At 48.8% G+C, this 27733-nt stretch overlaps 1 protein-coding gene across 2 annotated transcripts in view; it reads right to left on the bottom strand.

Annotated features, from left to right (window-relative positions):
* Nucleotides 1-5345: 5345 nt before the first annotated feature.
* The window catches only part of NSMCE2 (NSE2 (MMS21) homolog, SMC5-SMC6 complex SUMO ligase), a 218461-nt gene continuing 196073 nt past the window's right edge, over nt 5346-27733 (bottom strand). For both annotated transcript variants that reach the window (XM_036437263.2, XM_036437266.2), the window contains 3 exons: nt 13214-13314; nt 12703-12809; nt 5346-5705 (listed from right to left, as the gene is read on the bottom strand). In XM_036437263.2, the coding sequence (XP_036293156.1) occupies nt 5588-5705; nt 12703-12809; nt 13214-13314 (326 nt within the window). In that variant the 3' untranslated portion in view covers nt 5346-5587. The remainder of the gene's footprint in view (nt 5706-12702; nt 12810-13213; nt 13315-27733) is intronic.

Genomic DNA, 27733 nt, shown 5'->3' with positions numbered 1-27733 from the left:
TTTTATTGATTTTGTACAGAGAGGAAGAGAGAGGGATAGAGAGTTAGAAACATCGATGAGAGAGAGTCATCGATCAGCTGCCTCTTGCACACCCCCTACTGGGGAAATGCCCGCAACCAAGGTACATGCCCTTGACCAGAATCGAACCCGGGACCCTTCGGTCCCCAAGCCGACGCTCTATCCATTGAGCCAAACCGGTTTCAGCTGCCTCCACTTTTTTGCTATTATAAATCACTAGGGACCTGTTACAGGAATATTCCTGCAAGACTTCGGCAGACTTCCCTCCTGCCACCGCATGCCATCTCCCCCGCACCCCCACTTCTCCCGCTGAGGTGGGCATGAATGTTCTTTTAGAAATATATTTGTATTGATTTCAGAAAAGAACGGGGAGGAGAGAGAGATAGAAACATCAATGATTAGAGAGAATCATTGATTGGCTGTCTCCTGCACACCCCCTCTCCACGACTGCCACCACCGTCTCCGTGGCTGCTCGCGCACTGCCACCACCATTGCGAGCCTCACCCCACACGCCTGACTGGTCACTGCCTCCACGGCCTAGCGCGCTGCTCACCTCGACCCACCCCTCGCGCGCTGCCAGTGCTTTCCCTCCAGCAGCCGCAGCCGCCTTGCTTTCCACTTTCCCTCCCTCTTCCTTCTATGCTGTCTTCAGTCTTCACTCCTCCCTCCTATGTATGCAAATTAGCTGCCATCTTTGTTAGGTTAATTTGCATACCTGCTCTGATTGGCTGGTGGGCATGGCTGGTGGTGTAGCAAGGTGATGGGTAATTTGCATATTACTCTATTAGGTAGGATGCTACTTAATAACACTCAGCCTGGCCTGCATGACTCAGTGGTTGAGTCTTGACCTATGAACCAGGAGATCATGGTTCAATTCCTGGTCAGGGCACGGGCCTTGGTTGCAGGCTCCATCCCCAGTGTGGGGGGGAGAGGGGGTGTGCAGGAGGCAGCCGATCAATGATTCTCTCTAATCATTGATGTTTCTATCTCTCTCTCCTCTTCCCTTCCTTTCTGAAATCAATACAAATATATTTTTGAAAGAACATTCATACACAAATCTTCATATGAACATTGGTTTTCACTCTTGTTGGGTAGATACCAAGGAATGGAATTGCTGGGTTGTGTGGTAAATTGTTTAAAAAAATTTTTTTTAAAGCTAACCTTTCCAAGTGGCTGCATGGATTTGCATTTCCATAAGCAATGCATAGAGTTCCTGCTCCCTTTCCATTTTAATGGGCTTCTTTTCAGAATAGTTACCCATCCACAAAGTTTGGTAAAAGCCATAAGGCAGATTTCCAAAATGTAACAAATTTCCAATACACCTGGATAATCCACCTTCACGATTTACCCACACCTGCCAATCAGACGTTTTAACTTGTTTTGATTCCTTTTACCTGATTTACTGAAACACAATTTGTTTACTCAATAATTTTTCTGCATTTCTTTTCTATGTGTTACTGACCTCTCTCTGTACATGGCACTCATATGACCTTTTGTGGAGTTTATTTTTTTATGTATCTGTCTGCCCCAACTAGACAAGAATCCCTTCAGAGGGGAGATTTCTGTATCCAAAGAAACTAGTATAAAACATGGCAGAAAGTGGGCCTTAAAAAGTATTTGTTGAAGAACCATGTTTGGTTCGCATACATACTGATTTGCATGTCAGCCTGCTTTCCTTCCAAAGGGCCATATACCTACTTCCCCAAGGTCCTATTCCTTGATGATGTGGTCTGGGAATCGGGGTTTAGAGAAGTCCAAACCTTGGGGAGAAGTCCAAATCTTTACGTTTGTAGGAAAAGCCTGAGGCCTGGAGCAGTGAAGTGACCTGCCCACGGTCATCTTCAGGTGCTAGTCAGGAGTGCTGAGGATTAATGCCCGTCCTGTCAAATAGCCTAGGTCCGTGGTCGGCAAACTGAGGCTGGCAAGCCTCGGTTTGCCACTCTGTTGACTAATGAGTTTGCCGACCACTGGCCTAGGTGAACTGCAGTGTGGCGGCAGAGTGAGTGCTGGTTTGGGGCAGAACCCCGAGTGCTGTGTCTGCACTGCATCCCGTCGAAAGGAAGGTTTCTGAGGAGGATGTGGAATGACCCATCAGCAATCTAGCAAGTAATAAGGGACGAGGAAGACTAGAGGTCGGGGACCAGCTTAAAGGCGGTCAAATAGTCTAAGTACGAAGGCAGGGAGCAGGCCTGGACTTGGGGTGTGTGTGCAGAGGAACTGCGAAGACAAGCACTGGGCTGTACTAACTGGACAGTTGACTGCGGCCTGTGAGCCTGGGAAATGGTCTCCATAATGGAAATAAGGGAGATGGGGCAGAAGAGCAGGTCGGTTGGTCACCAGTGTTCTCTCAGGGCCTGGTGGGTCTGATCGCTTGCTCTGTACTCACTGTCCTGACCCACTATGGGCTCCACCACACATCAGCAAGGGACCTTAGGCAAGTGACTAGGATGACTCTAAGCCTTGGTTTCTGCATCTGTAAAATGGACTAACAACCATACTCTGTTTCCCCAAAAATAAGACAGTGTCTTATATTAATTTTTGCTCCCAAAGATGCGCTAGGTCTTATTTTCAGGGGATGTCTTATTTTTTCCATGAAGAAAAATACGGTACACATTGATTGTTAAATGAAAATAAAGGAAATTTATTACCTGTATATTGTACGGTAGTACAGTAGTCGTCAACACAAACCAGACAAACTGTGAATCCTACAGTATCAAGAATTTACTCATTTATTCAATGACAATCATGTCATTATCTTCTGGAACATCATCATAACAATCCAATTCCTGAATTTCCTGATGAATTCCTTGTGACTCCATTTCTTTCAGAATCAGTGGACCAAATCTCTCATGTTAAGCCTAGAGGGGCCTTATTTTCGGGGGATGCCTTATATGTCACTCAGAAGGAAACCTGTAAGTAGGTCTTATTTTCAGAGGATGTCTTATTTTCGGGGAAACACAGTACCTTCTAGGCCACATGTGTCAAACACAAGGCCCGAGGGCCAAATCCGTCCCGCCAGGCCTTGCAATGTGGCCCGCACCGCGCTGTCATCACTACACTCCGCTGCGTTTCCATCACAATGACAGTTTATGACTGTTCAGTAAACCATTTGGCCCGCGATTTAGGCTGGATTTTAGATTTTGGCCCCTTCTCTGATTGAGTTCGACACCCCTATCTAGGGTATCAGAAAGGATTCACTTAGGTGACGCATCTAGGCACCTGGACATGCATCTGGTGTGTAGCCAGCGATGAGTTCAGGGCAGCCTTGGTTCCCTTAGTCCTGTAATTTCTCTCTTCCCCTAAAACACCCGGATGCAGCCCTCACCGAACAGAGCTGATTCAAGCTGGACAGCCCGTGGTCAAAGTTCTGTATCAGGACAGAAATAAATTATCTCATCTTTTGGAGTTTGTGGTAATGTTTTAAACTTACCCAACTGGAAGTTTCTTAAAGGAACTAACGCATAAAAAAATGCCATGTTCACACTATTGTCCAAGTCTTAAATCAGTCATATCTGAACAGCGGGTTTAGCTCCAGTGTGTAGCGTGGTTTTCAAATGTCACTCACGGGGCCTTGGGTAATCTCAGGCGAGGCTCCGGGGCTGCCCCGGGAGGAAGGGGCTGGAGCCCCACCTCGCCGTGGCTACAAGGACTCCCCCTATGGCTGTCTTACATGACGGAGTTTCTCAGGAATAAGGTAAAGATGATTTCATGTGAAGAAAAGGTTTCACTTCCTGGGAAAACTCCTGAAATAGAAATTGAACACATATGCCAGCGTGACAATGACAACCTAATGTTTGCCTCTTCAAAGATGCAAAAAAAAATTTTGTCTAAAACTTCCAATCCTTAAATTGGCTGGAAAAATGTGTGAAACGTGGCTTCTGAAGCCCGGAAAGGAAGCAGCCGGAGAATGCAAGCACTGCCCCTTCCCTGGAGGATGGTGTCGTTTCGCATTTTTCCTACGGAGACTGGCATCCGCACTGACAGCTTGCCTCCTCTTCGGAGAGAGCTGGGAAAACGCAGCTTGAACCTCGGGCGAGTGCTTCATGCCGGCCTTGATCTGTTTAGGAAATAAAGTATTTCACAAAGAACCACATTCCACGGGCAGCATGTTTGTTCTGGCTTAAACATAATAGTTTCCTCAGGAAGTCGGATTCAGATAAAGCATCTTAAGAAATCCAAAGTCACTCAGTTTCTAGCAATTGAATGCCACAGCGCTTTCTGAATTCCATGAAAACGTTTTCAAAGTTTTTTTTCTGCCATTTTTAGACTAGGCTTTTCTCTGGAGATGCATGTTATTTCAGAGCCATCACTGGCTCTTTGAGGTCCAATCCGGCTATTCCCTGCATTTTAATGGAAAATTTTTTGTATACACACACACACACACACACACACACATACATGCTTGTTTATTTTAAAGACGCTCAGTTTTTCAATGTGTGCTTGGAATGTATATTGAGATTCTACAGGAATTAATCAGGAGAAGAACGTGGGGCTAAGCATGCAGACTCTGAGACCTGACAACCTAACTCCCCATCCCAGCTCAGCCACTTACTAGCTCCGGGAATTCCCATGGGTTACTTCACTTCTGTGGCTCATTTTACTTATCTGGAAAATGGGAATAATAACTGTAGCGCCTTCATCAGGTGATTATGGGAGTTACTGTAAATGTGACAATGGCTAACATTTATTGAGTGCTACACAGTAAGCACTCAATAAACACAGTAAGCACTCAATAAATGTTAGCCATTGTGCGCTATTCTTGGTTTCCTAGTGTAGTCAGGATATGTGTTTGACTTCACTGACTATTCTGGTTGGTAAGAGGTTGATATGGAGACTATTAATAGAGCAGCACTCTTCACACAATGAGAATATAATCAATGATATTCAATCTTAAGACCCTGAAGTCATAAGTCCAATGATTTGGGGGCTAAAGGGGCATCAGAGAATAAATAACTGGTTCAACGCCTTTAGCGCATGGCTGAAGACCCCAAGGCTCCGGGGTTGGGTCCGCAGAAGAAAACGGACAGGATGTGGTGGCTTCCCATGGGTGACACTGTGGCGACAACAGTCACCACGGCACCGACGAGCCCGTTATGAAGCATCGTGCTTTGCTCTGTCACCTCACGCTTTCCTTACTGTCCTGATGGGAAATGCTGGCGACGGAGTGTTTCGATGTGTTTACATTTCCAATGTCCCTTACAGGCATCACTGGGCTCAAACGACAAAACAGACAGTGTGAGGCAGGAGAGAGAGAAGGGCCTGGCACCCCCAGCCTGCACCATCACAACAGCTCACCCCTCGGGTGGAGCACAGACAGGACAAGTTGCAGATTATCAAAGTTTTATTCAAATTATAAAATACTTAAAAATAAACAATATAGTTTCCCTGACTTTTCATTGTAACATAGAAAAATGATTTCAATCCCATTTAAAACCTTCAATTTTACCCCAAACGAAGCGTGCGATGCAGCCAGTCGGAGCGCTGTGGCCAGCGCACTCTCTACAGGTGGCTGGGGCAGGAGGTAGGCTGCAGGCGTGGCTGTGGGCGTGGCTGGGGCAGGTGGCTTTTCCTACTCGGAGTGCCGGTGTCTTCTCTTGTTGTGGCTCTCAATCGCCCTTCTCAGTGCTTCGTCCTGGACCAGATCACACATCTTCACATCCGTGTAGCTACAGCCAATCTGAGGGCAACTGGGAGAGATTAGAAAATGAGGTCAGGCCACCGAACGCCTTCTGCCTGAACTTCTCTCCCACACACGCACTTCAACGAGGGCGCTTTACCCCAAAGAAGCACGCTTTAAAAATCAGGTGTGATGGGCACGCATTAGAGCACATGTGTCAAACACAAGGCCCTCGGGCCAAATCCGTCCCGCCAGGCTTGCAATGTGGCCCGCACCGCGCTGTCATCACTGCACTCCGCTGCGTTTCCATCACAATGACAGTTTATGACTGTTCAGTAAACCATTCGGCCCGCGATTTAGGCTGGATTTTAGATTTTGGCCCCTTCTCTGATTGAGTTCGACACCCCTACATTAGAGTGTAAACGGATGCCCACCTGTGCCAGGCCCCGCCCCGCCCCGCGCTGGAGGCACAGGCTACACCCATCCGGTGCCCACTCCCCGGCTCCTGCTTTCCAATGGGGGACACAGGTGGACACGAAGTCACCGCCTAGAGGCAGACTGAAGCTCAGTTTGCGTTAAGGGCTATGAAGGCAGAGAAGCAGTCAAGGCAGGGGGAGGGTGGGCCGAAGCTGTCCCTCGGAGGTCAGCCTAGCCTCGCAGGTCTCGTCCAGAGCAGATGCCATGTGGCCCGGGCTGGAGCAGCAGCAGGTGGAGGGGCCCAGGAGGAAGAGCAAGCTCAGTAGGAGTGCAGAGGCTGAGCCGGTTTTGTTTTAAAACATGAAGAGAAGCAGTGGAGGGTTTGAACAAGAAGGGCTCTGCTTTGGGAGACAAGAGAAAACAGCTCTGGCTGCTGAGTGGAGGACACAGGCTGAGTGGATGCAGGGGCACTGGGCACCCGCAGCGGCCCAGGAGGGAGGGCGGCGCCGATGGGGGGGAGCAGAGAGGAGCCCCCGGACAGAGCTGCCAGTAGGACCCCTAGGACTGGCTTCATTCGGCGTTTGGCCGAGCCGATGGGCATTGATGGGTGGTGCCTCATCTCCGAGGGGAACAACTGCACACCTGGCTGGGGCTCAGGAGTCCCGGAGGTGTGTTCCCTCCGAAATGCCTGCCCGCACAGACTGAGTGGGCTGATGGGGACTTCAGCTGTGGCGAGGGCATCGGTGCATGACTCATCTCGCGGGGGCTGGGGAGCTCACGGCTCTGTGGATGGTCTCCTCTGAAGGCACGGCAGGATGAAGTCACCTGGTTTCTTCGCCACAGGAGCCGGACTGCGAGTCCGACCGAATCCTGTCCGCGCCGCCCCCGCCTCCTGCAGTGACCCCTGCACCTCTGCTGCAGGGAGTGCAGACAGGGGAGCCCCCCCACTTCCGGCAGCAGGCACGCCCTGCTCGCACTCGCCGGCTCCCTCCATGACCTCCCATGACTCTCGTTTGCTCTGTGGTCACTGTTCTTCTAGCACATTTTAAAGCTGGTGGTCTCTGTACATCTTAACACATCAACACACATGCACACTTTCATGCATGCAATGGCTCTTCCGTGTGGCTGGGCCTGGGCGAGGGCCTGGGCGTCCAAGTGTGAATTACAAATATAGGTTCCTGCCCATACACTCCCGCCTAGTGATCCGAGACAGCTCTCCAGACAGCACAGGTGGATGAGCTCAAAGATAACAAGTACAGAAGGAGATAAAAACAACAAATACAAGACAAAGGACGTAACCCAGAGGGGGACACGGCTGACCATGAGCTCTAATTTGTCCAGCGGCGGGAAGCCCACAGTTCATCCCGCAAGACACCCTCTTGGCCTCTGGGCCAAGGCGACTTTAGAGCAGAGACATCAGTCACTGTGATGAACTCTGCGCTGTCAGCAGGTTTTAAAAATGCTAAAAGGTGCCCTGGACGGTCAGGGGAAGGGGCCTGGACGGTCAGGGGAAGGGGCCCTGGACAGTCAGGGGAAGGGCCCTGGACGGTCAGGGGAAGGGCCCTGGACGGTCAGGGGAAGGGGCCTGGGCGGTCAGGGGAAGGGGCCTGAAGGGTCAGGGAAGGGGCCTGGATCCATGTGTTAAACACTGAGCTTAGAAAGATGCCCATGGGAAGCAGGACCAGGAACTGGCCCAGGTTCGCCTCAGTCTGGTGACTGGGCTTTGGTGAGGGTAGGGATCGGGGTGCCTGGACATGCCTTACACTCGATCCAAACCCCCTGATGCCGCCACGTGAATGCTTTCTCTGAGGAGTGAGTGAACAGCTGCCCTGTGTAAAGGACATGGACACTTTCCTGACTTCAGAAAAGGCCCCTTTCATCACTCAACTTCTGGGACGTGGGAATGCGACTCAAAGCAGGGGGCTGGGCGGACGGTGGGGCGACCCTCACTCAGCGTTTTCCCACCACGAGCGTCCTCTCTGCCGCCAGCCGTGGTCTCGCCCTCCGCAGAACAGAGCTCCCACACCGCCGGCCAGACAGTGAATAAGCGGGGGACAGGGAAGTGGAGAGTGAGGTGGAGGACTTCCTGATGACATCAGCCTTCGGTCAGAGATGAGGGCATTGGAGAATGTCTGCCAGATTAGCCGCACCGCTGAGCTGCAGAGCAGCAGGCACCCTCACCCGGAGGGGACAGAGCCAGGGGGGGCCTGTGTCAGACTAGGGGCCTCAGATCATCGAAGGGATCAACTTTGGGGTCAGAAGCATCGACCGAAAGCCCTCTCAAGGGGAGCCCGATGGCCGACGACACAAACGCAGGCTCAGGAGTGAGAGACCCGGCGCTCGCCTCCTGGCTGTGACACTCTGGGCCAGTGACTCAGTTCCTGTGCCCCAGTTTCTTCCTCTCTGAAGGTGAAGGCAGAGCCTAGGGTTTTGTGAGAAATAGGTAGATGACATTGTCAAGGGTCAAGGAGCTCACTCAGGTGCTACAATGTGTGGCTCCTGCTCCAGTCCACAGCTCTGAGCCAGCCCACCCACAATGCGGGGGCCACATGGACATGGTGCCATGGGAGCCTGGGGGAGGCGCCTTTTGTCCAGCAAGAACGAGGGTTCCGGAAGGCTTCCTGGAGGAGGGGTCCCTGCAGGCGCTGGGGGAGAACCTGGCTTCTCACCCCATCTCAAGTAAACAAACACAAGCCTTAAGACCCAAAGGTTAGGACGGGGCCACAATGACAGGATCCTGCATCTGGGCTCTCCTCCAGGGGAACAGCTCCACAGAAGCCATGGCGCTTTAATCCCCACAACATCCTGCTGAGCAAGTCGGGTGTGGCAGTGCCCAGTCTTAAGCTCTCCGCTCTGGCGTCACTGCTGTGCAGGAGTCAGAGCCACGGGCCTGGGAGGAGAGGCGGGGTCCTGACTCGGGTCATGGCCGGGGCAGAGCGCTCCGGCAGCAGCGGGCCAGCGTGTGTGTCTGCTGAACAAAGGGTCCCAGGAGGCTGTGGGGAGCCTTGGCCTCAGCATCAGCTCAAAAGGACAAGATTCTGAGTCTTCGGAGCTCCTGGATCTGGGTCCCAAGAATTCCAAGGTCCAACCCAGCTCTAGAAAGTTCTAGAAAGAAGGTCTATAGCTCCCTCTGGAAAGCTGAGTGGGATGGATTCCTACCAGACCTAAACACAGAGAGTAACTGCATCTCACATCCCCTGAGTCTGAAACAATGTGAGGTCACACCCACCGGCTCCCCCTCAAGGATCAGACTCTACCTGCTTAGGGCTCCGTTGTCCAGGAGGAGCTTCCTCCCCTCTGCTGAGAAGGCTGTGGCCAGAGCTGGGCTCAGCTCCCCACCATTTCTCTAATCCCGAATTCTGGGAGCTGTTATCCCCACCTTACCCATGGAGAAACGGAGGCTCCGAGAGGTTAACAAGGGACCACACGGGCAGTGCTGGATTTCTGCTGATCAACTTAAGTTTACAATGTTCTTAGATGTGGCTTTGCTAACTATAGTTCAGGTTCTTAAAAAAAAAAGAAATGATGGTGGAAAACTGGAAATGTCTTATTAACATAAAAATCGCTGTGGGGGTAGGGATGGGGTGGAGGAGGTCAACAGGGAAAAAAGGGGGACATCTGTAATACTTTCCACATTAAATTAATAAAATCGTAAGACAACTTTATTAGTCAGATAAACAGCCCATTATGAGAGAGATTCCAGGAAATCATTCTGACAACTGTATTTACAATAGTTAGGGCCAGCGTCTCAGTCTTATTCTGACTCAAACCGATGGAAAGGTCCCGCTAGAGACCGAGGCGGGGACAGTGACATTTAGTCAGCGCCCAGTAACGCAGTGTACCTGGAACCCCAGCCTCGCCAACGCAATCAGAACATCTAGGAGGAAGAACGGAGACTCTCACACTGCATGTGTCACAGACATTTAGACAAAGGGAACCCAAGCTGCTCATCATGCCGGCGGGCATTGGGGAAAGTGACACGACCTCCTGCTTCATCAGGAGCCTCTGAGGGGGACTGTGCAGAGGCCCAAAGTCCATCTCCTGCCAAGTGCCCTTGTCTCAGGCCCCGCCCACTCCCCCACGCTCTTTTCTCCCCTCCACCAGGTCCTCCCCCTCGTACCGCCCTTTCATCGCTGAGGGTCCACGCAGACCCTGGGCAGGTGCTGAGAGCAGCCGGGCGCAGGGCAGAGCCTCGCCCAGACCCCGCCCCTGCTGGCTCTCAGGTGGTGGTCTCGTCCTGGTGCAGAGCTGCGTCTGGGCTGGCAGGTAAGTGGGGTTGACTCTTATGTGCTGACAACCTCCCAATCAACGTCTCCGGCTCAGAGCTTTCTCCCAAGTTCAAAAAATCCACATGTGGAGCCTCCATGACACTTTCAAATGGCTGCATTGCTGCAAACTCTAACTCCACCGGGCTGCTTCCTGCACGTCCCACACTGGGGATCGCGCCTGTAACCCAGGCATATGCCCTTACCGGGAATCAAACTGTGACTTCCCGGTTTATAGGTTGGTACTCAACCACTGAGCCACTTGGCCAGGCTCCTCATGCCTTTTTAATCCATCCTGTGAAGTGCTGTTGGAGTAACTTCTTAAACTTCAGGGTGGCCTCTCTTACTCCCTGCAAATAATGTTCTCCCATGCCTACAGAATAACGGTGACAAAAAATGACAATGATGATGGGACGACATTGCTGAGTCTTACCATGTGCCAGGTACTTTAAACACTTTATATAGATCTTATTCAAATTTAAGACACCAATCAGGCAATTACAACTATTAGCATCAATTTATAGATGAGGAAACTAACAAAATCATGACATTTAACACCCTCTATACTAGGGGTGTCGAACTCAATCAGAGAAGGGGCCAAAATCTAAAATCCAGCCTAAATCTCGGGCCGAATGGTTTACTGAACAGTCATAAACTGTCATTGTGATGGAAACGCAGCGGAGTGCAGTGATGACAGCGAGGTGCGGGCCACATTGCAAGGCCTGGCGGGACGGATTTGGCCCGCGGGCCTTGTGTTTGACACATGTGCTCTATACTGAGTCTTCACACCACTCCTCTATTGCTCTTATCCGTCATCCTTCTGTTCTCCCTCCAACACACACACCCTGAAGCAGCCCCTACTATCCGCCACGTGGTCAGGCTCTGGGCGGGGCGAGCTGCTTGCCCAGAACGGTTCTTCTTTACCATTCCGAAATCTTTCTCATTTTTCAAGGCCCAGGAAAGACATCACCCTCCCTGTTAATCTCCCAGACTTCTTTCACTTGGACTTAATTGTTATTATTAAGCTATGAGAATCGGAAGAGTTTGCAGAATCTGAACCCAAGTTATAGAAGTAAGAGAAATTTTTCCCCCTCTAAATGGCAAGTATCAGACAAGCGCTTCCAAATGTGCACAATTCAAAAAAGGCCCAGGGCATTAGAAAGCCAAAGTGTGCAATTGAGAAGATCCACTTAAATGTGAAATCGGTTCTGGACCTGGCCCCTCCCCTCCCCCACCCTCTTGCCCCGAGAAATGTGCTCTGTACAGGTGACTGCCCTTTGCAAAGCTGACTCCTGGAGAATATTCCAAACTAAGAAAGAAAAGCCGGGAAACAGAACTCTGAGAACACCTCTTCTTAGCAATTATGTTAAAAAATGGACATTTTGCTTCGTAGAGAATGAAGAGAGAAAAGAGCTCAAAGAAAAGAAAGGCCGAGGAGTCCAGAAACAAAGAAAGGAATATTCACTGGGTGAAATGGGAGGTTTCACTAGGGAAATACAGCATCACAGCTGGAAGGTGAGAACTCAAAGCAGGTAAGAATGCACTCAGCTGTCTCCATTTTGCAGCCAACAGGCCGACCTTCTCGAACAAATAGGGTCGATCACTTGACTGGATGACCATCGAGATAGCGGCAATCGCCTATGCCCTCTCTCTGAGCCCACACCCGGGAGTGGTGGTGGGGAATTCCAATTCCAGGTCTGGGCCAGCAAGTTTCTGGGCCCTGAGAAGCAAAGCCCACATCAAAGGGCTGTTATCACAAGTCCACTGAGAGCTGGGCACACCTGCTATTCCATTCCGAGCGATAATTCCGTCTGCGATAAGAGTGTCGCACCTCACAGAGTCAGCCTCGCCAGCTTAGGGCTCCTTGTGATTCCAGGAGCCCCGCTGTGGTCATGGGCGGTAAGGGGGTGGGTGCGTTTGAGAAGGAGGTAGAAATATCCATATGAAAGATTCTTCAGACATTCCAATTTAAAAGTAATAATAATTTCTCAGTGGCTACTTATCCACATGTTTACTTAAACCTTTGGAGAAGTTACTGAAGTAATTTAAGCTATGAAAGTTTTTTTGTCTTTCTCTTAGTATCACAGTTCTTTCATTTTTTTTCAGGCTATGGCACAAATCCATAAAATTTTATGAATTTGTTACCTAATGATGACAATCCAATCCAGCTCCTTTCTCTCCTGCTTTAGAAACGCGTGGTTGGCGTCCCTGGCTCTTCCCTTTTCCTCCCACGTTGTTTTCCAAGAAAGCCAGCCCCCGTGTTTACACCCTCCGGGAGGCGGCCTGCTTAGGGGGGCGGTGAGCACCTTGTCCCCTGGCGTGACCTCAACGCCGCTGCCTGCCCAGCCCCGGGAAGGCTCCGCTTCCCTCCTGGGACCCACTCACCAGGCCTTTTTCTTCCGTTTCTGCTTGGACTCGATCATCCGAACAATGGCTTCCTCTTCGTAGGTGTGGCCACACACTTTATTTTTCACTGGCTTCTTCATTTCCAACTGCAATCAGGGAGACAGCAGGCTTTCAGGAATGCTAATGACCAACTTCCAGTAACTTCTCCCAGTCACTGATTACGTGGCGCTGTTTTTTCCTAGTTGGCCTTTCTATGTTTAACCTCCCAATCATTGTCAAGGCTTAATTAGGACAGAGGCCACCGGAGAATCAGCAGGGAGACCAGTGGTGACAATGCCACTCGGCCTGTGGGCCAGTGATTTGCTCCCAAATGGTATGACTGATTGGAAAGTCATACCACAGACCGCCCGTGTGTATACTCTTCGATCACCGTCACTCCTCTCTCCTCCCTCCTTCACCGTGGACTTGAAGTCAAGTCTGCAAGCCAACAGGACCCCTGGCCTCTGCGAAGAGAACTGCCTGGTCTCAGGGGAGGAGGAGGACGCGGTACCTGTGTGATGGGGCAGATGAAGTTGGTCTGACTCTGGGTCACAATCATATCTTCGTCGACCCCTTCTGGTCCATCAGCCTCTCTGTCTGCTTGGAGACCGTCTAGAAGAGAAAGGGGAAGTGACTGAGCCTACAGGTCCACCATGACAAGGGCAGGAAGGCGTGGAAGGAAGGGATCAGTGGTCGCTCAGGGTCTATTTGATGTCAGCCCTGGTGCGGGGCACTTCGGTGCGTATTAACCCTTCTGCCCGTTTTTGAGAGGAAACTGAGAGCAGCAAATCACTTTTTCCAAGTTAGAGGATTCCTCTGTGAAGGCATGCTGTCCGGTAACCAGGAGTGTGGCTTCCGTGTCCTAAGGACCTGTTCTCTCTCTCATGTCCAGCTGCGAGGCCTCGGCTAGCCAGGCCTTTTCCAAAGCTCCCCTTGACAGCTTTGTTGCAAAATTGAAGAGATGGAGAACGTAGTGCGCTTTGCACCGCTCCAGGCACGAGGCCGCATTCAATGTTAGGTGGTGCAGGGGTTCTTTAACTCTTTGGTCTCAGAACCCCTTCATTCTGTAGGTGTTACTGAGGGACAGGAAAGGGGACAGGCAGGAGACGAGGGGAGTCAGGAGCAGAGCGGAGCGTTCTCTCGGTGGCTCTCCAAACTGCCTTGTGTGGTGGTCACTGCCCATCTCCGAGTGTGTGTGTGACCGTCTGAGTAAGAGTGTCCTCTGTCCACATCTCCCAGGCCTTGCTCTGAACCAGGGCTGGTTTCCGACGGCCTGTGTTCCGCTGTGGACTTCACCGGAAAGTCTGCTAGTTGAGTTACAGAGCTCAGCCAGCGTGAACGACTGTGGGCTTGTTTCTTATTTTCTATTTTTAAATTTCAAAACGTAGAGGAAGCCAGAGAACACAAGTCAAAGGCACTGCCAACCACGAGGGAAGGCCGAGTGGGGAACTGGCACCGTAGGTGGCTACCAACATGAGTGATCACGGAAGGAGGAGGGCTGACAGCGTAAGCCGAGGAAGAATGCCAGTGGTGAGTAAGTGCCCACAGAGCAGGAGGCTAAAAGGAGAAAGGTTCTCCGAAGCTAAACTTCTCTCCAGAGAGAACATTCCTTCACCCAAAACCTGTATTTATAGAAAGTGATATTGACGCCGGGATTCTACAATGTGATAACAAAAGGTCACGTCTGGCGACAAATGTCACTGACACGAGTTTAGCCAAAGACACAACTTTTTGATAAGCCCCGGAAAAGGAAATTGGAGGGGAAAATATAGGTCAAACCAGAAAGGGATTTAATCAAGCAATGTCTGGCTCTATCTTCTTGTCCCGTCCCGTCCCGCCCTCCCTCTCCCCGCCATTCCCCAAGTTGTGAGTTTGTTATTTAAAAAACCTCAAACTTTTTTTCTGATTACAAAGAGAAAACCAAGAAAATTGGTCCTGTCGTTTGCCACAAACATGTTACAGGCATGTTGATGGTCTGTACCAGCTGCCAACTTCTGAGCTGGGGCAGAGCCCGGATGCAGCCTTCCATCCAAGCCTAGGCCCCAGCCCCCAGCGAGTGCCGAGGGAGGCCTGGGCAGGAGCTGGCATTTACAGAGGACCCATGAGGGATGCCAGTGGCTTTCCTGTGATTCATTTCATGCCATAAGGTGAGCACTACAGGGGAAACCATGGGAATGCTTGAAGCAGATTCCAAATGCCATGAACATTCCCCAGTGACGTGCACTGGGGGGAGGACAGAGAGGGCGTTTATTGGATCCTGAGATGTAGGTTCATGGTGAGTCAGTTATGACTGCTATTGTGAGGAGCTAAAAAGGACTGCCTTCAGCCTTTCTCATCTCAGTCATCATCTTCCTCATAGCTCAAACCCAAACCTTTGGAATTATTCTTTAAAAAAAAAAAAAAAAAATATATATATATATATATATATATATATATATATATATATTATTGGTATTTTACAGAGAGGAAGGGAGAGGGATAGAGAGTTAAAAACATCGATGAGAGAGAAACATCGACCAGCTGCCTCTTGCACACTCCCTACTGGAGATGTTCCCGCAACCAATGTACATGCCCTTGACTGGAATCGAACCTGGGACCTTTCAGCCTGCAGACCAACACTCTATCTACTGAGCCAAACAGGTTTCGGCTGGAATTATTCTTGATTATTCCTTCTCCTTCATTCCTCTCATCCAAAATAGCAGCAAGCTCTGTGGACTGTTTCTAAGCTACATTCTGTAATCTGGATCTAGACTCTTCTCTTGATTTCCACTCCTTAGAATGAACTACTGCGGCCTCCTGCCGGGACCGTGCGGGAGCCTTCTGCCTAGCCTCCGTGCACACTCTTCACAGTGGCCACGCAGCCCGCCTCTCCACCATCTCCCTCTCCCACCGGCCCACGCAACGTAACCTCTGGGAGAGGCTTCTCTGGCGCCCAAGCTAAAGCAGCCACCTAGGCATTCCCCGTGACATCCCTTGTGACACTACTGATAGCACTCATCTGTGACTTGTTCTTTTTATTTCGTAAATAACTTTTTATTGATTTCAGAGAGGGAGAGAGATAGAAACATCAATAATAACAGAGAATCACTGATCCGTTGCCTCCTGCACGCCCCGCACTGGGGGTTGAACCTGCAACTCGGGCATGTGACCTGCCTGGGAATCAAACCTTGACCTCCTCATTCATAGGTCCATGCTCAACCACTGAGCCACGCTGGCCAGGCTGTGAGTTCTGTTCTGTTCTGTCTCCTTCCCTTTTCCCCTCCCCTCCCTTGGTCTCCCTCTGGGGTCTTTGTTGGCTTGTTCACTGATGTTTCCTAGAGTTTAAAATATCCCTGGCATATAGTAATAGGTGTTCGGTAAACATCTGATTTAGTAAAGGGCTTTATCTCACAAGGCAGGAGTGGGCATATTTTTCACAAGGATATACTTAACATATTTGACAGATGTGGCAACCACAAACACACACACCCTCACACAACAATGATCTTACAGGTTTTAGGCAAATGACAGAGGATTTCACCCTAGCTTGGGGTGCAGCCTTGGACCCTGAATTACATGTCGAAGGCAGGAAGTAAATGTAAGGCTTACAATTACAGTAGGCCGTGTGGTAATTACAAAGGAGACTCCAGACATGGTCTTGTGGTCAGAAAATACACTGGGTCCTGGCCACACACAGCCTGGGATTAGTCACTTGTCTGTCTTCAGGCATCCCGAGTTTGGCCACCAGTTAGACAGTTTTATGCCAGCGAGGAACACAAGTTGATGGCTATGTCCTTTTTCAATGAAGCCCAGACATTTCTCTAAAAGCACCTTTCTCTGAGAGTTAGCAGCATCTGAAGAAAATACTTTACAAATATTTGTTGCCTGCTTGAGATACTTTCCAGGCTGTCCAGACTATGTGGCTGGCACTATTCTAGGACAGCCTGTTTGGAGTGGCTGAGCTGTACATGGAAGGTTTGGGGGCCTCACTGATGTTCAAAAAAACATGGATTCTAAGTTTGAAACTCTCTAGTTATAGTATATCTGCGTATGTGTCTACGCCAATTCCAGTAACCTACTGTTGGGCCTCCTGGTGGGCCCACCTGTCAACCTGGACATATCTCACACTCCGAGTGGGAAAAGAATTACAGCTGTGTGTGTGTGTGTGTGTGTGTGTGTGTGTGTGTGTGTGTGTGGCGGAGGGGGGGGGGCAAGGAGAGCAGGGGGGAGGGGAGCTTTGAGGTCTCTCTATGGTACTGCTGGGTGTCCAGCTTTGCATCATGGTTTCTTCCAGAGATTGGTGTCCCGGCCTGTCCTGAATGCTAGCTGTTTGGTTGGGCCAAGTTGCCACTGAGGGAACTGTGTCCTGTTTCCAATACTCTGGCACCCAGGACTCTGCTGTGTGTGAATGGCTCTGCAGAATTAAGATGCAGACCATGTACAGAGAGGGCCTACAGACTAAAGATTTCCTAGATGATACAGCCTTCAAAGGACGGCATCATTCCAGAAATCAAGGTTCAACAAAAATGATTAAGAACAGACTGAGTTTTTATTAGAATCAATGTTATATACTGATAAAATTGTTATTGCTATTATTATTATTTTTACAACTACTATGTGCTCGAGGCACTCTGCCTGGTATTGGCAAAAACAGTCCTTGCCTTCAGGGAGCTCAGCCACATAGGAGGGATGGGCAAGCTGTGTTAGAGCCCATGTTCTAGATTACGGTGATCCTCACTGCTCTGCTGTCCTTCCCTCTTCTCATCATACCTCTCTGGAGAGCCTGGCTTTGGCTTGGTCATGTAATGCACACAGTCTGGTGAGGGCTCTGCATTCACAAGATACTATGGAAAACTCTCCCAGAAAAGGACGGTATTGGCCTCTTTGAAGAGCTGATATCTGGACTGTGTCAGAAAGAAGGGCCTTTCAACCTACATATATTTCTTGATGCAGCTATGCTACCCCCTTAAATGTGAGCACTTCAGTCTTAGCCACCAGAGGTCAACATTCTGGTCAATGTCCTTCCTCTTCTCTTGCTGATAAGCTATTCTCATCTCAGCTTGTATGTATTTGGAGACCATGTCTCTACCCAATCCAACCCAATCCCTCAAGCCCATCTCCCTTCTTAGAAATCTCACAGCAACTACTGCCTATACCATATTCTTTTAGCGTTCACTTCCTCCTTATTCAGTTGTTGTGTGTGGATGGGCCTTCCTTTCCAGGTTGACCCAAAACTCTTTGAGGATAAGCACTGAGTGTGCGGCGGTCAGACCAACTCAATTCAAGTTGCATTGTTGAACATCTGCTCTGTGCCAAACCCTACACAAGTGCCAGGCATGGATACAAAGAGGACTAAGACATGGATGATACAAAGAGGTCTGGCGGGGGAAACACATACAAACATTTATATTCAGTGCAATGAGTGAAATAATACATGTGCTGTGTACAAAGTATGAAAGTAACCCAGAGATCTCTGTGTGTGGGGTGAGGAATCCAGGTGAACCTCCTGCAGAAAGTGATGACTAAGCCAGGCTCTCTGGGAGGGGTGTGTGTGGTGGGGGAGGGGTGCGATAAGAAGAGGGAAGGGCATTCAGGCAGTTCCACAGTATTCGGGAACCTGGGCTCTAGAAACTGCCTGCCTGGTTGGAATCCCGGCTCTCTCACTTTATCTTTCTTTGTCTCAATCTTCTCTGATGTAAAATGGAGCTAATAATTGTACCTGCTTCATAAAGTTGTACAGGAATTAAATGAGTTAATGTGTGAAAAGGTCTTAGAATAGTGCGAGCGATAAAAAAAAAAAAAAGTAATGGTATGATTTTTAACATTATTACTCAAAATACCCACAGACCTAGCTGGTATTTAGTGGGCACATGCAATATGTACGCTCAACCGATAAAAAGGATATGCCATGGAATCACCCAGAGAAAAGACAAGACAATCCCACCCAGAATTCTAAATGGGAGGAGCTGTCTCATGCCCAGGGCACAACGAGGCCCAAGCTAGCTCATCTGTGTTTAGCTGACACAGCACTAGGAACATCTTCAATTTCTGGCCGCTTTCACTTCCATGGCTCTTTCGACACACTCTCCTAAAGATCTTGAAAGCACACTGAATGAAGAGTTTCAAAATATTTCCTCTAAATGAGCTGACAATCATAATAAGATGTACCCGTTCACATTATCATGCTCTCACTCATTTACCTACTGTCGTTTTAGGCATGTGCTTCGTCCTCAACTGACATCACGTAATAATTTGCTTCCACTTACTTAAATACTGTCTTACCTGTCATATGCCCAAATATGCAGGTTTTAAAATAAGTAAAACCCAGTGCGGTCTACTAGTGGGACAATAACCAATCAGTTTTTTATGGTCATACAATATCTCAAGCCAATAAATACTGAAAATATCCCCAAATTCAGTACATGCAATTAAGACTCCTTGTAAGAGATGTAGTGACCATCTCTAGATTACCAAGCAAAAGCAGGAAATCTAATGCACATATTCTGTTTCTTTGTTCTGCAATTAACTAGAAAACCACATGACAGGAAAGGTACAGAGCCAGCACGGAGAAGGTCCATTACTTGCAATTATTTAGATCCCAGGAGAGTAGGAAGCAAGCAAAGATGGGAAGATGAGAAAGGCCACTTGAGCTAATCATATGTTTTATTTTAGAGGATGGTAGATGCCACCCATCCAGGTAGCTAAGACATGCTATCTCTATCTTTAAACTGTCTTGACTGTCTCTTCCTCTTCATTCTCATTGCTGCCCTAACTCAAGTCCCCAGAACTGCCTATTTAGAATACTGCAAAAGGTTCTTCATTCATCTCTCTGTCTGGGTCTCTCTACAATATATTCTATTACAACTAGCCATTCTTCTAAAACCACGGCCTTCTAAGCATGACAACAAGACTTCATTAGTGGCCCAGAGCATCTTTGTCTCCTACTGCCACCCACCTCACCCATCTCCATATCCACCCTAAACTAATTACAGTTCGCACACACTGACCACCTTTGCTGGCCTTGCATCTAGCAATCTCTGACCTCTGTTCCCGACTCACAATTTCCTCTATGAAATCCCAAGCAGAAGCGATTTCTCCTTCGCCTCCAGCATATCTTTGCAGGTGCCATAATCGTATGTTTAATTCTCTATTTTCCCTGTCACACTGTGAATTCCTTAAGGGAAGGAATGCCATCTTACTTATCTTTAGGCAAGCTGCAAGAACCTAATAAATGTTCACTAAGTGATGGTTGTGGAAACAAGAGATTGCTTTGAATAGTGCTATCTATAAGCAGACAGTGATAATACGATGAAGACAGAGAGGAGAACTGTTTTGAAGGCAAGTATTTAAAATAAGCAGGTTGGCCCTTGATCTAATTACTAATTTTATAGAAAGGGAGCCATAACACACTGTGTAGGTCATTCCGCTCTACATTCTCTATTCCACTTCTGTGCAAAAGCAATTCACCAAACAGTAAGATGATAGAGGTCATATTCCAAGAAACAAACTAGACCACTGTCTTTTGATAATTTATTTTCTATTTCTTTGTCCCAAACCTCCTACGTTCATAGGAAAGTACAATAATAATTAGTAATCAGCCCAGCTGGTGTTGCTCAGTGGTTAAGCATTGACCTATGACCAGGAGATCACGGTTTGATTCCAGGTCAGGGCACATGATTGGATTGTGGGCTCAATACCCAGTGTGGGGCATGCAGGATGCAGCTGATTTAACTATTCTTTCTCATCATTGATGTTTCTATCTCTCTCTGCCTCTTCCTTCCTCTCTAAAATAAAAAATATATATATTTTAAAAATCAATATAAAAATGTGAATGATTTCAAGTTTGTTGAGTTTACCCAGGAGGGCAGAGAGTACACGCAGTGATATTCAAGAACAGCAGTTTTTCTAACAGACTGAGAACTTAAGGGAACTGCGGCATCACCACTAATAACAACTGATAGTTATTGAAACTAGAGGTCTGGTGCACAAAATTTGTGCATGGGGGCCCTCAGCCCAACCTGCACCCTCTCCAATCTAATCTGGGAGCCCTCAGGGATGTCTTATGTGGGGAGTGGGACTAAGCCACAGTCTGGCCTCCCTCTGCAAGAGGCAACTAGGCTGATCAGGGGAAAGCACCACCCCCATCACCCCGCTAGTGCTGCCACTGCTGGCCATTGCACCACCAAAATGTTTTAATCAACATGGATTCCAGTCCCTTCACCATAAAAAAATGCCAACTTTCTTTAGGTATTTTCAAGATGTCTCTTTCATAGGATATGACCTCCCTGCCTCCTTTTCCTCACCTGAGGATATTTTTCCATTGATTTTTAGAGAGTGTGGAAGAGAGAGGGAAACACAGAGAGTAACATCAATGTGAGAGGAACACTGTGATAGGTTACCTCCTGCATGAGCCCTGACCTGGGCCCCAGCCAGGGAGGACCTGCATCCTATGCACATGCCCTTGACCAGAAATGAACCCAGACCCTGTGGTCCGCAGGCTGAGGCTCTATCCAATGAGGCAATCCGCCTAGGGCAGGATATGACATTTCTTAGCCCCTCCAGCAGTGGACCTTGTTTTTTTTCCTCCAGGAGTGAGGTGGTAAAACCCTAGATCACCTTCTTGGTTTTTTATTACCCAAGTTACCAAGAACACTGAGGTTGGTGTAAGGGGAGATTAGCCAATGAACAGTCAGAAAGGTGTTTCCTCTGCAGCTCTGGCCTCCCTCTGCAGGAGGCGAGCGGGCTGATCAGAGGAAGGCGCCACCCCCATCACCCCGCTGGTGCTGCCACTGCCGGCCGTTGCACCACCAAAGTGTTTTCATCAACATGGACTCCAGTCCCTTCACCAAGAAAAAATGCCAACTTTCTTTAGACATTTTCAAGGTGTCTCTTTCATAGGATATGACCAACCTCCCTCCCTTCCTCCCTCCCTCCCTCCCTCAGAAGGTGGGACTGTTGGTGTTCCTGGCTGGCAGGCCCTGGTCTCTATGTGACTCGCCTCATCACGCACACAGTCCCCTCCCACCCACCTATGCGTGCAGCCTCCTCCTGAGTGGTCATGTCGTTAAGGTGTCCTGGCTAATTTGCATATTAAATCTTATAGTTTCAAATTTCATATATATGATTTGAAACTATATGATTAATTCATCTTAACAATAGTATGTGGAAAAAAGGCTGGAAGAAAATCTGATGGAATACTGCAGTCCATGATGTCCAGGAGACATCATTAGTATAGGTGTGAACTGGAGATAGAGAAATTAAGGAAAATTTCTAAGGTTTCTGAAAAGTAATTATTTAGCCTGGCAGGCATTGCTCAGCAGTATACCATCCACCTATGAACCAGGAGGTCACGGTTCGATTCCCAGTCAAGCCATGTGCCTGGGTTGCTGGCTCAATCCCAGTTCAGAGTGTGCAGGAGGCAGCCAATCAATGATTCTCACTCATCAGTGATGCTTCTCTCTCCCTCTCTGAAATCAATAAAAATGTGTGATTGACATATATATATATATATATATATATATATATATATATATATATATATATATATGGTAATTCTTTAGCTTGCACAAGACCAAGTAACACTTATGAGGTCAGCAGAGCTGGTGGCAATGAGGACGGATGGACTTGTTTATTCACTTTGTCAAACTGAAACACATTATGAAATCAAGCCCAGAGACCATTTACTAAAAAAGGAACTTTAAAAATGATAATTGCTCAACTTGAAAACTGCAACGTTTCAATTTTGAGTCAAGAACAGGGGCTAATGACACTATTTCCATCCTTGATATTTTCTAGCTGTATCATCTGAATGTCAGCTAAAGATATTTCAAACTTATCTGCTCCACAACAAGCCAATACATTGCAATTTAATTTATGTAATATCTTCTCTTCCATCTCCTCTGATGTCCGAGCTCCAGACACAACAGTAGTGAAATACCTGTAGACAATGCGATGCTTTTAATAACAGAATAAAACTAGCCCTAACATCAGACTTGGTTTTGTAAGGCTTCTCAAAATGAATGATCAACTTGATTCTAAAATGATAATTTTTCATCCTCAGTGGATGAAGAGCACCTGCAGGCATCGCTTTGGGATGAGGAGCGGGGAAGGAGAAGCACATATCCCGAGGTTGTCATGCCCGGCACACACTCCCTTCCTCAGACCAGGAGGTCCTCCCTGGCTTCACAGTAGGTCACTCCCAGGACTACTCCGCATGGCCGCTACAAAATGCCACACAATCCACGTACCCATCACACAGCGTATTCTCCCTGCATGGTACAGAGTGCCAAGATTTATTTTTGGCCCATTTAAAAATTCTTCTTTATGGTGGCACATGGTAGTCGTGTTAAAAAAAGAAAAAAAAAAAAGGAACAATTCCCAAAGTGCCATCAATATGGAAGAAATTTGAAAAGGTCCAAGTGTGAGGCCCGGATCTAGTGAGGCTTAACCATCCTGTCAGGAACCTGTCAGCAATGCCACCCAAACGCAGCTCAGCCCCAGCCTGTGCCATGGCCCAGGGTCGGTCAGTGCGGCTACTCCAGAGGCAGGAGTCCATGCGTACTGTGGCTGCCCTGACCTGTTTCCAGGGTCTGGCCTGAAGTTAGCATAATAGGAAATATAAACCCAAACCTGGCTACTGGAAGGAAGAAGAAAAATGAGAGAGGAGAGAGGAGAGAGAGAGAGAGAGAGGAGGGGAGTAGAGGAGAAGAAAAAGGAGAGGAGAGAGAAGGAGGATGAGGAGGAGAGCAGGAGAGAAAGGAAGAAGAAAGGAAGGAGCAGGAGGATGTCGAAGTCTCCATTCCCACAAGGAAAGGCACAGGCCCTGGCCTCTCCATCCTCCTTCCTCCCCCCACTCCTCTTCTCCACCTCCCACCCGCTTTAAAACCTCCCCACTTGCAAAGAGGACACATGACTTCAAACCAGGATCAGCTTAGGCCACAGCTCTTGTGGATGTGTACAATAGATCTGAGTCATTTGTTCGCTGTGTCAACATGAAGAAATCACACTTCTAAAACTTCCTCCTTCAGACATTTCAGCCCTTGACAATGTGCTTAGCATGAAACATCTACTCTTTTCCTCATCCACACCCAAGTCGTCAAGAGGGCCAATGTCTTTCTCACCGAAAGCTCACAGATCCCAGGACAGGTGATAGTGACAGGCAGCAGGACAGGGAGGCGGGGGTGGGCGGGACTGGCTGTGGGTGCGAAGCCTCTGTTCAGGCAGAGAAGGGAGGCCCGGAGAGGATTTACCAAGGCCACCGCCCTCCCTTGAAACCTTCCCGTGGGGCACCCAACACGTCAGTAATTCTCTGTGTATCGCTGTGCCCCTCACTAATCTGTAAGCAACGCAAAGACAGGGACCACTTCTGTTCATCTCTGTGTCCCGAGCGCATGGCTCATGCCGGGCTCAATGTCAGAATACGGGACCTCATCCTTAGGAGTCCTTGGTGACTTCAACATCCTGTTCACTCCCTGGCTCTTCTGCAGAGCGGGGGCTGTGCGAGGCCCGGAGGAGTCCTGGGAGGCAGGGGCTTCAGGCTGGGCCAGGCACCCCTGGGCTCTGGCAAACTGGGTGTTAAATCTCTAGCCAGCCATCAGTCTTGTTCCTGTTTCATTATTATCCTGGGAAGATGAGATAAATGTTTTGTCCTCATCAGAGGAACAAACTTCATATAAACACACCGAGACAGTGACAAAAACATATGAATAAGAACATCGTGAGTTTCAGGGACAGGTGGGGGGGGGCAGTGACAGGGTGACCTTGCCCTTCATCTTCGCAGCCTGTGGGGTCCAGCGTATCGTCTACGGTCAGCCATGAGCTCACAGACGGCCTGATGCAGTGAGAGAACAGACTATTCAGCAGGGACCAAAGGAAGGAAGGAGAAAGAGAGAAGAAAAAACGGGCTCTCAGACCTGGCTTTACCAATCCAGAGGAAAAGGAAAAGACCTCTGATCGCTTCCTTCCTGAGCACAGAAGGCGGCTGGAGCCACAGTCTCCAGTGCAGAGTGAGGAGCTGCCCCAGAGGGTGTGGTGAGCAGGGAGCAGGACCAGGTAACCAGCACGGAGGACCAGGCATACTGGGCTCTGCCATTTTCTGACTGCAGTTCTCTTCCTCAGCCAAAGATTCTCGTACAGTGTTTCCCAAACTTCTCTCATGATGAGAATCACCTGGTGTAGTTGTTCAACTACAGATTCCTGAATCCCAATTAGAGCACTAGTTAAGTATATAATTTTTACCTCTATGTTCCCAAAAATTCTAGTCTAGCACTTCTTACTTGGAATCTGTATTTTAACAACTCCACCAGGTGATTCTCATCATGAGAGAAGTTTGGGAAATACTGTAATGTAAGACAAAGAAAAAACAATATGGGAGGCACCTGGTTAGGGGGCGGGGCAGCCTGTCTCTCCCCCCAAACCCTCAGCCAGGAGGCCTGTGTGAGAAAAGGCAGCACGGAGCTCCGGAGGCCAGGGAGGAGGCGAGCTGACAGTACACGAGGGGTGAACACCACGGCGGGAGGCAGGGAAATCACACTAATTACAGGGGTCGTAATTAGAAGCAATGGAACGGAATTAAGAAAAGGAAATGTTTAATTGTCAGGAAAACCTCTGCTGGGCCCATCGTGAGGGGTAAAGGAGTTTCTCTCCTTCTTCCCGCAGACTGAAGGCCATTCATCCTACCACCGCCAGTTCACATGAGCTGGAAATTATTTAAAGGGGATCTTATTTTTGGTACCAAAGTAGACCAGGTTACGTGATGACACACAGAGGCCTGGCGTGTCTAATTTTATCATTCTGTTCTCTCTTCTAAATTCCATGGTAAAGGAGCTAATGATAAAAAAGCCTCTGATTCTTTTCATTCCAAAAATATGACTCAACACCAAGGAGATCAAGACTAGCAGAGTGAGAACAAGTGAGAAAAACGGAACACGGTCGACCTAGCAAGCTTCCATTTACGACAGAGCCAGAGCTGAGCGCTAACGAAAGGGAAATGTGAAAAAAGTAATAGGGCCTCTTTTACTTTTCAGAATGAATTCAGTGACATTATTTTCCAGGATTCATGCAGAGATGGCGAGGCAACCTGTCAGGCCTGGGGACACGCTGGCTTTCCGGTCAGAGCCGGGTTTCATAGTGACCGTGGAGGCATTTAATGATAACAATACTGTAATAGTGACGGCTGTGCAGTCACTGTAACTCGCAGCCCTAACAGAGGCCCACTTCGCGTCGTATGCGAGGACGGCCATGTAGGAGGCTGATGGTCTCTAGGGTCAGGACTAAAACTTGAGGGAAATTTGTTTTCTCTTCCTCATTCGGGAGCCCCTGATATGATTCATACAAGTTTCATTCAGTGAATGTCTGCCGAGTACCCCGCTTCCTGAGCACCGAGGGGGCGGAGCCCAGAGCTGAATCAGACAAGGGAGCCCACGGCCATAGCCTGGTGTGCGGAGCCCACGAGCGCGGCCCTGAGCTTGGGGGACCAGGGAGCTCACAGGGGGGCTTCTGAGCCTGACGGCGGGAGGGACAGTCCCTCTGGGAGGGATCCTGAAGGAAAGGGCAGTAGGATGAGCAAGGGCAAGGACGTGAAAGCAAGCATGCTTGACATGCCTCCATTCTCATGAGAGGGGCTTAAGAGCCCGCACTCCAATAACATGTACCAATACCCGGTATGTCCAGCCTAACAAAGTAAGCGGTAAAAACATTTTAAAGTCAGGTTTTCTGGTATTACAGTGTTATTATTTTTATTATTATTATTATTATCATTATTATTATTAAATGCCTCCTAAAATGTAAGCTGTATAGAAAGGAGTTGGTCTGCCTGCAATCCAGTCCACCCGCCCAGCACCATTCACTGGGGGCCTGGCATGACAGTGGCCCTGTGTACACCAAGGTCGGTGACACAGGGCCCCTGACCTAACGGGTTCCCTGTCCAGTGGTGTCATTAAAACGCAGCAGGATAAATTCTATGAGCTTCCACGGTGGACTTCAAAGGAGACAGGCCATTCCAAGCAGGGGCGCGGAGAACTGCCAGGCCTGTAGGCGAGGGGTCCGGGTGCACGTGGAACTCAAGTGCCTGGCTGGACCCCAGGGAGAGGGAGGAGGGAGGGAAGGGATGCGAGGCCAGCAGAGCAGGAACGGCACCACATTCTGCTATCCGGGAGCCTTCCACAGCAACAAAGTGCCAGGGCACTTTAAAAATTGATCCCATGCGTGAATTACAAACAGGAACCACTGACAGATTTCTCAGGTGAGTCAGACGCTGTGATGAGCACTCTGTGCTCTCCCAGCGTGTCTGCTCTTCCCTGCTCTTCATCCAAGTTATAAACTCAGGGCCAGAGCCTTCTAAAACCTTCAGAAAACCTTCTAAAACCTGCGGTCTGACTGCAGATCCTAAGATCTCATAGACACCACGGGGGCCTGATTCAGTCCTTGTCAAAAATCCTTTTCCATGGACACTCAGTGTCACCATCACAATGTCAACAAGTTTCACCTGAAACCCTGCTGCTGGCAGCAGGCACCGTGTTCGGAGGGGAGAGACAGCCTGATTCGAAAGCAGCGTTCACTACCCTCAGGATTTTATGATGCAGGCTTTCAGCTTGTACATTAACTAGATAATTGCTACCTTGATTTTCCTTTTCCTCTCTGTACTGCTTCTGAGGTTCTGATGAAATGTTGGCTGCCACTGCTAGTGACATTCAGAAAGGACCATGGGTGTTTGGTTCCGTGTGGGCCTTTTGATGCAACAGATGTTTGCACATTGCTGTCAGAACAAATAAGATTGGTTATTTCTAAGTGTGAAAGGAACACAGCTTTTCCAAAGAAAAGTGAGAAGAAAATATAAGCAAAGGACACTTGGGGAAACTGGGCTGGGAGACACTTTTGGGTTCTGTTGATCTGACTGTATGAGAAAGATTTTTAAGAGCTTTCATATAAAAGGCTTTCTCTCCCCACCCCCACGCCTCCGTCTCCGCCCCAAACCAATATTGAGGGTACAAAAACACAGTGCCTTCAAGTCAACTGTTTGCCAATGACATGAAAATAACACTTTGGTGGCAAG

The sequence above is a fragment of the Pipistrellus kuhlii genome, unplaced genomic scaffold (genome assembly GCF_014108245.1).
Source record: "Pipistrellus kuhlii isolate mPipKuh1 unplaced genomic scaffold, mPipKuh1.p scaffold_m20_p_14, whole genome shotgun sequence".
Lineage (NCBI taxonomy): Eukaryota > Metazoa > Chordata > Mammalia > Chiroptera > Vespertilionidae > Pipistrellus > Pipistrellus kuhlii.
The sequence above is the reverse complement of the archived record's forward strand: the minus strand, read 5'-3'. Positions and strand labels throughout refer to the sequence as shown.